This window comes from Malaclemys terrapin, chromosome 2 (assembly GCF_027887155.1).
Source record: "Malaclemys terrapin pileata isolate rMalTer1 chromosome 2, rMalTer1.hap1, whole genome shotgun sequence".
In the NCBI taxonomy this organism is placed as follows: Eukaryota; Metazoa; Chordata; order Testudines; family Emydidae; genus Malaclemys; species Malaclemys terrapin.
In genome coordinates, this window is record NC_071506.1 from 5,441,147 (window position 1) to 5,451,762 (window position 10,616).

The 10,616-nt window shown below is 53.8% G+C and overlaps 1 protein-coding gene across 1 annotated transcript; it reads left to right on the forward strand.

Moving 5' to 3' along the window:
- Nucleotides 1-859: 859 nt before the first annotated feature.
- Nucleotides 860-9,730, forward strand: LOC128832203 (lymphocyte antigen 6E-like). The gene is made up of 3 exons (XM_054019341.1): nucleotides 860-1,052; nucleotides 8,340-8,459; nucleotides 8,865-9,730. Exons 1-3 carry the CDS (start codon nucleotides 1,001-1,003, stop codon nucleotides 9,068-9,070), a joined length of 378 nt encoding a protein of 125 aa, XP_053875316.1. The 5' UTR covers nucleotides 860-1,000; the 3' UTR covers nucleotides 9,071-9,730.
- Nucleotides 9,731-10,616: the final 886 nt, after the last annotated feature.

Here is a 10,616-nt window from a genome sequence, read left to right on the forward strand (position 1 = left end):
GTTGGGTCTCCCCACCGCTCCAGAGCCAGTGAAAAGAACCCCACCCATACCATAGCGAGATTGAGGAAGGAGAGGCCTACCCTCGCCACCCCCACACTATGGCAAATCCACCTTCCCTGTGAAGGGTCCTGCTGCTTCCCTGGTAGTCAGCCTCCCAGAGTTTCTCCCCGCCCGCGACGGAGTCCATCCGTCGTTGGGACTCCCCAGTGGTCCTCCTCAAAGGCTCCCAATCAGCCGGAGAGTAGAAGGTCCTGGGCCTCGCATCCATATATCGTGTCCACTGCACCTAGAAATAGTAGGGAGAGGTTTCTGTATTGGGGCATCGTTTGTTGTTTTCTCGAACACCAAGGGAGGTTTTGTGGGTCTGAGCTTCAAGCTCCTAAACCAGTCACTGGTTCACTGTTTATGCTTCTGTTTCTCCCCCAGTTTCTGTACCTTTACCCTTACACTTACCTTTGTTTGTACCACATCACCTCCTCTTCTCTTTATTTTCACTGCACCACTTAGGGCGGGAGGGACGCATCTATTGTCAGCTAATCTAACCGGTGACAGGCGTGGAAGAGAGTCGACTCTGCCCTTCTGAGAAAAGGGGCTTTCCTTTTCTATTTCTGCCCCCCCACCCATTTCTAGAGTTTTCCCTTTGGAAGCGTTACCTTCTTCCCCTTGAGGTAACATCCTGCATTTCCTCCTCCCTCCAGACTGCAGCGGGGAAACCAAACCAAACCAAACCAAACACAAAGACATTTCCTGGAGCACTGGATTCCGTTAAGACTCTGAGTCTTGTTGCCTCTGGTTGGTCTGGAACTAAGAAAAAAAAACATGTGAGCAAACTCCCCTGCCTATTCCACACCCAGCCCAGCCATCAATCTCCTGTCCCCTCCCCACTAACTCACAGTCTTTGCATGCGCTGCCTTCACAGGTAAACACCAAGATCCTCATTTATAACCAGCCCCCCAAGAAGCAGCTGCCTTTCTGCCCAGGCTGTGACGGCAGGCCGAAGATGAAGGCTTTTCTTCTCACCCTGCTGGTGGCGGTTCTGTGTGTGGAGCAAGGTGAGATGCTGCTAATGATTCCTCTGTGCAAGACAAAGAGCCAGGGAAGCAGCTAGAAATGGGGGGGGGGGGGGGCAGAAGGGGATTTTTGCAGCACCGTTGGCAAAGATTCTACCTTGAAGTAGGGTTACCATATTTTGTGCCTCCAAAAGGAGGACACTCCACGGGGCCCCGGCCCCGCCCCCAGCCCCGCCCACGCCCACGCCCCAACTCCGCCCCTTCCCCAAAGTCTCCGCCCCCTCCCCTGCTTCCCGCGAAAATGTGATTCGCGGGAAGCCTGAAGCAGGTAAGGGGGGGTGTGGGGGGGGAGGAGGCGCGGCCCAGGCTGGCCCCCCCAGCGGCTCCAGCCTGGGTCGGCTCCGGCCCTGGGGTGCCGGCCCTGGCCGACCACCCCCGGCCCGCCCAGAACTGCCGGCCCCTGGGCCCCCCGCCGAGCACCCCCGGCCTGGCCCCTGGGTCCCCGGCCCAGCAGCCCTGGCCCGCCCAGCAGCCCCAGGCCCCTGGCCCACCCAGCACCGCCGGTCCCCGGCGGCCCGGCACCGCTGGCCCCCGGTGGCCCGGCGCACTCCCCGGCCACCCAGCACCCCCGGCGGCCCGGCGCACCCCCCGGCCGCCCAGCACCGCCGGCCCGGCGCACCCCCTGGCACCGCCGGTCCCCGGCGGCCCAGCACACCCCCCGGCGGCCCGGCGCACTCCCCGGCCGCCCGGCACCGCCGGCCCCCGGCGGCCCGGTGCACCCCCCGGCCACCCAGCACTGGCGGCCCGGCGCACTCCCCAGCCACCCGGCACCAGCGGTCCCCGGTGGCCCGGCGCACCCCACACTCCCCGGCCGCCCGGCGCACCCCCCCGGCCGCCCGGCACCGCCGGCTCGGCGCACCCGCCGGCCCCGGGCGAGCCCCTGGCCCAGGATTTTCCCGGACATGTTCGGCTTTTGGGGATTTCCCCCCGGACGGGGATTTGAGTCCCAAAAAGCCGGACATGTCCGGGAAAATCCGGACGTATGGTAACCCTACTTGAAGTGGGAGCTGGCACTTCTGCAAACTTCCCTTTGCAGCCAGGGCCGGCTCTAGGATTTTTGCCGCCCAGAGCAAAAAAGAATTTTGGCCTCCCCCCCCAACTTCTTTAATTACCCCACCCCCAGCCCCGCCTCAACTCTGCCCCTTCCCCAAATCCCCAGCCCTGCCTCCTCCCCCCAGGCTCTCAAGCCTAGGAGGGAGGGGGAGAAGCGGCGCCCGCGCCGCGGCCACTCAGAGTCTCCCCGTCCCTCCCAGGCTCTCAAGCCTGGGACGGAGGTGGAGCAGCGGCGCGCGAAACGGCCACTCAGAATCTCCCCCTCCCTCCCAGGTTTGAGAGCCTGGGAGGGAGGGGGAGACCCCGAGCCGCTGCGGCGCGCGAAACAGCTGATTCGCGCGCCGCTGCTCCCCCTCCCTTCCAGGTTTGAGAGCCTGGGAGGGAGGGCAAATAGTGGCGCGTGAATCAGCTGTTTCGCGCGCCATGACAGCAGCAGCGGAGGTGAGCTAGGGCGGCCGGGGCACATTTTTAGGGGCGGCATTCTGGCGCCGGCCATGCCGCCCCTAAAAATGTGTGGCCCCAAGCACCAGTTTGTTTTGCTGGTGCCTAGAGCCGGCCCTGTTTGCAGCCAGCCGCTTGGTAGTCTGAAGCAAAGGTTGGTGCGTTGGCTGTCTTTTGAGCACTAGCTTGTGTGGATGTAATAAAAATAGGTCAATGCAGGCACAGCAAGTTATCTCTGTTTCATGATGCTTAGGGGGATGCAGTGCTCTGGATGCAAGAGGGAGCACACTTCTGTGGATCTGGATTTGTGCTCGTTCCAAAGCAGCATGTCTTGAGAGGCCTAGAGGGGGCTCGGGGGGGTGACTAGCCCTAGAGACCTGTCTAGTCATCTCTTAAAGAAATCTTTTAGACGGTTATCCTCTGAGCCAGGCTCTTTTACTCAGGGCGATCAGGGCTCCTCAGCATTAGGGTTACCATATTCTGTACCTCCAAATGGAGGACACTCCACGGCCCCCGCCCCCGCCCCCAGCCCCGCCCATACCCCCTCCCCAACCCCGCCCCCTCCCCAAAGTCTCCGCCCCCTCCCCTGCTTCCCGCGAACATTTGATTCGCGGGAAGCCTGAAGCAGGTAAGGAGGGTGTGGGGGGGAGGAGGCGCAGCCCAGGCTAGCCCCCCCGGCGGCTCCAGCCTGGGTCGGCTCGGGCCCTGGGGTGCCGGCCCCGGCCCACCACCCCCGGCCCGCCCAGCACTGCCGGACCCCGGCTCCCCGGCGGCCCGGCTCCCCGCGGGCCCGGCCGACCCGGCTCCCCGCGGGCCCGGCCCCCCGCCGGCCCGGCCGACCCGGCTCCCCGCCGGCCCGGCTCCCCGCGGGCCCGGCCGACCCGGCTCCCCGCCGGCCCGGCTCCCCGCGGTCCCGGCCGACCCGGCTCCCCGCCGGCCCGGCTCCCCGCGGGCCTGGCCGACCCAGCCCCCCGCCGGCCCGGCCGGCCCGGCTCCCCGCCGGCCCGGCCCCCCGCCGGCCCCGCCGGCCCGGCTCCCCGCCGGCCCGGCCCCCCGCCGGCCCGGCCGGCCCGGCTCCCCGCCGGCCCGGCCCCCCGCCGGCCCGGCCGGCCCGGCTCCCCGCCGGCCCGGCTCCCCGCCGGCCCGGCCGACCCGGCTCCCAGCCCGGACCCCGGCCCGGCACCATGCCCCCGGCCCCGCACCGCCGGCCCCGGCCGAGCACCACCCAGCCCTCCCGATTTTCCCGGACATGCCCGGCTTTTGGGGATTTCCCCCCGGACGGGGATTTGAGCCCCCAAAAGCCGGACATGTCCGGGAAAATCCAGACGTATGGTAACCCTACTCAGCATTGCTTTCTTGCAACCATAAATTTGCAAGTTCTTCTACTGTAATCAGCTAAAAACATATCGGTCTGATTGATCCCAGATACAGTGGAGTAAATCAGGAGTCACTGCACTGAATTCAGTTAAGCTGGCGCAGTGGGGCATCGGCACAAGCGAGATCAGACTCAGGCCCTGCGTTCTTACAATGCTGCAGTGGAATCCCAGTAATATTGGATGGGGGTCACAGCCGTAGGTTCTGGTTGGAGGAGCCACTATTTGATTCTTAATGGAGGATAATTTTACTCCTCCAACTCTTCCTGATTCATCTGGTTTTAAAAATAGAGGTCTGAGGCAGTTTGATATTTGGATGGGAGACCTCCAGGGAAAAAAGGTGTTTGTGGAACAGGTTTTTATTTAAACAACAAGGAGTCTGGTGGCACCTTAAAGACTAACAGATTTATTTGGGCATGAGCTTTCGTGAGCTTTCATGCCCAAATAAATCTGTTAGTCTTTAAGGTGCCACCAGACTCCTTGTTGTTTTTGTAGATACAGACTAACACGGCTACCCCCTGATACTTGACAGGTTTTTATTTATTTATTTATTTATTTAGCCACTAAACCTAGGAAGAACCGGCTCAGTTATTAACCAATGAATGTTCACTTGTTCGAAGATTTCCCCATTTATAGTCTCCCAGGAGCTGTTGTTTTTTGATCGTTCATACAAATGTATTAACCCCCTCTCTTACTGTTTACTCACATTAACATACATAAATAAATCACCCCAAGACCTGCACCAGTGCCAAAATAAACTACAGCCTGAGCCCAAGGAAATTGACCAGCTCCAGCCACCTGGGTTTCTGGCTCAGAAATCAAGAACACTTCCAATTCCATGGGGTCCATAGTGAGAAACAACTAGTTTCTCACTGCTCTTAAGATGAACTTAGCTGCCCCCTCTAGATACTCACTCCGGATCCCACGCCACAGTGTCTAAGCCCATTGTGATGTCAACAAAGTGGGTACAGAGAGTGTGTTATTTTCCCAGTCCCAGTCTGTATGTGATCAAATTAAGCCCAGAGCATGAGAGAAATCTGCCGGCCCCTGTGCCTGGACAGTAGACACCCTTCACCAGGCAAATGGGGTTATTGCAGGTAGCTGTGTCCCCAGAGCAACAGGAATATTCCTTTTGCCATGCAAGGAGCCTGTCCTGAGGAACTCCCTTTGCTTTAGCTGGCTACTCACTAACCTGCCGTGAAGACACAATGTGATGTTTAAGTGCCAAGTACTGGGCTGTTAAAGGAGAGCAGTGGCTGCGCGGAGAACACAGACAGAGCTGGCGTGGGCAGTAACGGCTTGATTCAAAGCCCAGTGATGTCAGCAGGAGTCTTTCCGCTGACTGCATTGGGCATTGGGTCGGGGTTTGAAAGCCTTGGCCGAGCTCTGCTCTTTGCAAGGTCAGATTGCACAGGTCTTATCTGAGGCATTTCATTAGGGTTGTGTTGTATCTCACGAGTTCTTCAGCATCTCTAGTCGCTGAGCACCGAAAGCTTCTTCCCCTGGCAAATTGTCCCATTATCAGATTGGTGGCAATTGGTTTTTCCTCTTGCATTGCTTAGGTTCTTTGTTCTGTAGCTTCAGTCACTAACTCCTGAAATAATTCCTCCCTCTTCATTACGTTTTCTATTTTTAGACATTTTTCATGAGCCCGTTGTTTCTGTTTTTCCTCTGTAATGTACTTATTAGTACTGGCATTTGACTTGGTGCCGTGTGACATTTTGATGTAAAACTAGAATGATAGAACGTGAGCCTGGCACACATTGACTACGGCCACGTCTGCCCTAGCGTGCTTACAGCGTCACAGCTCTACCGATGCCGCTGCACCTCTGTAAGATCTCTCCTGTAGCTGCTGTCTGCCGACCGGATAGAGCTCTCCCCTTGACAGAATTAAACCACCCACAATGAGTGGTTGTAGCTGTGTTGGTGGGTGAGCGAGTGTCCACACTAGCAGTTAGATCAGTGTAACTTATGTCACTCAGGGGTGTGTTTTTTCACACCCGTGAGCGGCGTAAATTTTGCTGACATAAGTGGTAGTGTAGACCTGGCCTAAAAGCTGGCTAACTGATAGGTATCACAATGTAATTATGAATGGGGAATGGTCAATGAGTGGGTGTGTCTCTAGTGGGGTCCTGCAGGGATCAGTTCTTGGTCCTACGCTATTATTTTTATCAATGACCTGGAAGAAAACAACATCATCGCTGATAAATTTAGAGGTGACAGAAAAACTAGGGGAGTGGTAAATAATGAAGAGCTCAGGTCACTGATAGAGAGCAATCTGGATCGCTTGGTAAGCTGGGTGCAAGCAAACAATACGCATTTTAATACGGCTAAATGTAAAGGTCTACATCTAGGGACAAAGAATGTCTGCCATATTTTCTGGAGGGGGGGACTCTACCCTGGGAAGCAGTGACTCTGAAAAAACTTTGGGGGGCCATGGGGGATAATCTGCTGAACATGAGCTCCCAGTGTGACCCTGTAGCCAAAAAGGCTAATGTGATTCTTGGATGTATAACGGGAATTTTGAGTAGGAGTACAGAGGTTATTTTACCTCTATATTTGGCACTGGTGCCACCACTGCTGGAATCCTGTGTCCAGTTCTGATGTCCACAATTCAAGAAGGATGTTGGTAAATTGCAGAGAGTTCAGAGAAGATCCATGAGAAGGATTAGAAAACCGGCCTTATAGCAGTAGACTCAAGGACCTCAATGTATTTAGCGTAACAAAGAGGGGGTTAAGGGGTGATTTGATCACAGTCTATATCTGCCTATGTAACACTGACAGATCCCAGTCCTTGGCGGGTGGGATCGAATCTGGGACCTCTGGAGCTTAGTGCTTGAGCCTCTACAAAATGAGCTAAAAGCCCCAGTTGCCTGTTAGCTAAGGCTGTAAATCAGACTCATTGTATCTCTCTTTTTAAGTGGTATCGGTGCCACTAGGTGAGGCAGAACACCACACCCAGGAGCTGTGTGGGTTACATCTAAACAGAGAACAAATACTCAATAATAGGCTCTTCAAACTTCAAAAGAAACCAAAAACTAGATCCATTGTCTGGAAGTTGAAGCAGGACAAATTCAGACTGGAAATAAGACATAAATTTGTAACAATGAGGATCATTAACCACTGGAACAATTTACCAAGGGTCATGGTGGAGTCTCCATCACTGGCCATTTTTAAATCAAAATTGGCTGTTTTTCTAAAGGCTCTGCTCTAGGAATTGTTCTGGGGGCAGTTCTCTGGCCTGTGTTTTATAGGAGATCAGCCGAGATGTTGACAATGATCTTATGAATCTGTGACTCTAGTACAGACATTGTTTATTGTACGTGTTACAGGAAGAGGTAGAAGCCACAGTTATGATTCAGGGCCCAGTTTGCCAGCTTAGAAACACATTAAAAAGCAGTCCCTGCCCTGGAGAGTTTACAGTCTAAAGTAAGACACAGTGTAATAAGTGGGTTGAACACATGATTGGATGGGGGCTGGATTAGGGTTGCTGTGTTAGGAATGCAGATTAGCCACAGAGCATTTGGACAGTTTCAAATCAAAGGACATTTTAAAAATGCACCTATAAATATATCAGAAATATTGAGATCAGTAATTGCTATGGACAGAAACACAACAACATTGTAAATTGCACCTAACTACTCAACATGAGTATTTGGAATTATGGATTATGAATTATGGATTCAGCAGGTGAGAGGAATGGGGATTAGAATATTAGGGTTGGAAGAGACCTCAGGAGGTCATCTAGGTTCTAGTTCAATCCCCTGCTCAAAGCAGGACCAACACCAACTAAATCATCCCAGCCAGGGCTTTGTCAAGCCAGGCCTTAAAAACCTCTAATGATGGAGATTCCACCATCTCCCTAGGTAACCCATTCCAGTGCTTCACCACCCTCCTAGTGAAATAGTGTTTCCTAATATCCAAACTAGACCTCCCCCACTGCAACTTGAGACCATTGCTCCTTGTTCTGTCATCTGCCACCACTGAGAACAGCTGAGCTCCATCCTCTTTGGAACCCCCCTTCAGGTAGTTGAAGGCTTCTATCAAATCCTCCCTCACCCTTCTCTTCTGCAGACTAAATAACTCCAGTTCCCTCAGCCTATCCTCGTAAGTCATGTGTCCCAGCCCCCTAATCATTTTCGTTGCCATCCGTTTGACTCTCTCCAATGTGTTCACATCCCTTCTGTAGTGGAGGGACCAAAACTGGACGCAATACTCCAGGTGTGGCCTCACTAGTGCCGAATAGCGGAGAATAATCACTTCCCTCGATCTGCTGGCAATGCCCCTACTAATACAGCCCAATATGCCATTGGCCTTCTTGGCAACAAAAGCACACTGTAAACCAGGAACAAATAACATATTCCTGCAAGCCTCTAACATGGGGTGTGTTTTCCTTTTGCAGCTCACTCACTGGTGTGCTTTACCTGTAAGGATGCATCCTCCAACTGGGAGTGTCTGGGATCAACTATATGTCCAAGTGATGAAAACTACTGTGTGACCACGTATCTTGGTGCAGGAATTGGTAAGTTTGGGCATGTTCTGCTTATTGTCTTTCCATAGCACTTTCCCAGATGACATCCTGCCCCAGCTCCAGATCACTGGGTTTTCCTTCCTCCTTCTACTGGAAGGATGGGACATTGCTGATGTGGAATTGGGGAATCACTCCTTGAAACCGAATGGCAGGAGACCTTTCCTCGGATGCACTAAGGTGGCGGGAGTTGTATTGAACTTGCTTTGATCCACCGGAGTGCGCAGCCCCACCCTACCGGAGCACTGCTTTACCGCATTATATCCAAATTCATGTTATATCGGGTTGCGTTATATCGAGGTAGCAGTGTATCTCCTTTGCAGAGCTAAGGAGCTCCTGTCCGAAATCTGGGAAACATTTTAATCTTGAGTCTTTCTCTTGTTTCTTTTTCCGATTCAGGTGGACATTCCAAGCAGAGCATCTCCAAGGGGTGTGCTTCAATTTGCCCCAGCGGTGGGATAAACATAGGGATAGCAGCCGCCTCTGTTTCCTGCTGTAGTTCTTTCTTGTGCAACATCAGCGGGGCCACCAGCGTGAAAGTCAGCTACTCGGTGCTGGCCATGGCGATCTTGGCCAGCTTTGTCTATATCAGGGCTGGACTGTGATCGGTCCAGGAAAAAAGAACTTGATGCTCTGAAGAACTTGCTCAAGCTTCTCCAATGAGATACGAAACCCCCCTCTGTACAAAGCTATACTGGGGTTACCAATGGTGCCCTTTCTTCCAAACTCTCTCTCAGATCCCATTAGACAAGACCTGCCCACTTGCTGTTCACAAGGAAATCCCGCTGCTGTCACTGGGTGCCCCTCTGTGCCTCTCAGCAGATCTGGATTGCTGCTCCCATGGTTTGGATGCAGGAGGCCTGGGAAGCTCAACTGAAGAGTGCAGCCCCACTGGGGAGATGCCCGCTTGCACTCTTGACCCATCAGGAAATGGTGGATAATGTTGGCAGGGTTTCTGCTTTTATCCCTGTAGTCCCAGTTGATGGGGCTGATTAAAAAAAAGTCAGGGCTCACCAGGAAATGTTTATCCCAAACCACCTTCAAAGCGGAATACTTAAACACCCCTGCCTCTTGCTACCACAGAGACATTTCCCATCCACGTCACGCTAGGGATCAGCGCCAGACTGACTGCTGGGAAGGCATGATCCAAAACCAAACCTCAGATACATTCACCCCCAGTTGGATTCTGTTTTTTTACATTGTTTTCTTTATTCTTCTCCTTGTCTCACTTTTCTTATGTAAAATGAATGCAGTGCTCGCACGTGAGCATCACACCTGAATAAACACCTTCCTGTTCTTGCCTGAGCCCAGATATATTGTGTGTCTCTTTGCTTTCTGGAAAACAGGGTGTGTGAGGTGCCCTGAGCCGAACATCAACTCATTGGTGCAGCACAACTGCTCCTTGAGACAGCTGCTCTGTGGTTCTCAGCAGCGCTGTCTCTCTTGTCACTTTTCATCCTAACACAGACCTTTACCTCGCATACCTGCCCCCACCCCCCTCCAGGATGGGCTCTGAGGAATGAACACTTGAGTTGATTATTCACATCTTCTTCCCAGCTGTGGTAGCTGTAACTCTTACCACAGACCAGATGCTGCCTTGTATTGTTTTACTCCCTAAAAGCCCTTTCGGATTCAGTCCCTGTGACTGAAGCTGGACAGGATGAAGTGTGAGTCTGGTCTACCATAGACGTGTCATATGGGACTGGAGCAAACACCATGGGAGCAAAACCACTGTGGGGTCAGTCTGTATGTTAGATATTAGCGTCTCTCCGATTCCTGCCTTCCATCCTCAGTGAGTGGTGACGGAAAATCCTGCGGCTATATTTAAAAACAGCCATAATGAGCAATCTCCTTTAACCCCTTGTTCTCATCCCGGAGCGCCCCCATGCTGGCAGGTGTGGTGTTGCAGGCGAGCCCTTACTTTATTTTCCCCTTACCCAGGGTAGTGGCAAGTCCAAACAGCCTGTTAAATGCTAAAGAGCACCCCCTAGTGAAGGGTGTCATTTATTAACAGAAAAGCCCAGGCAGAACATCAACAAAACTTTCACCCCAACATCCTGGCGGGTGACGAGGTCATCTCAGTCCATGTCCCCAAAATGAGTCCCATGTTCTCCTCTACCCCGGGGTTCCCTTGGTGACAGTCTCTACCCT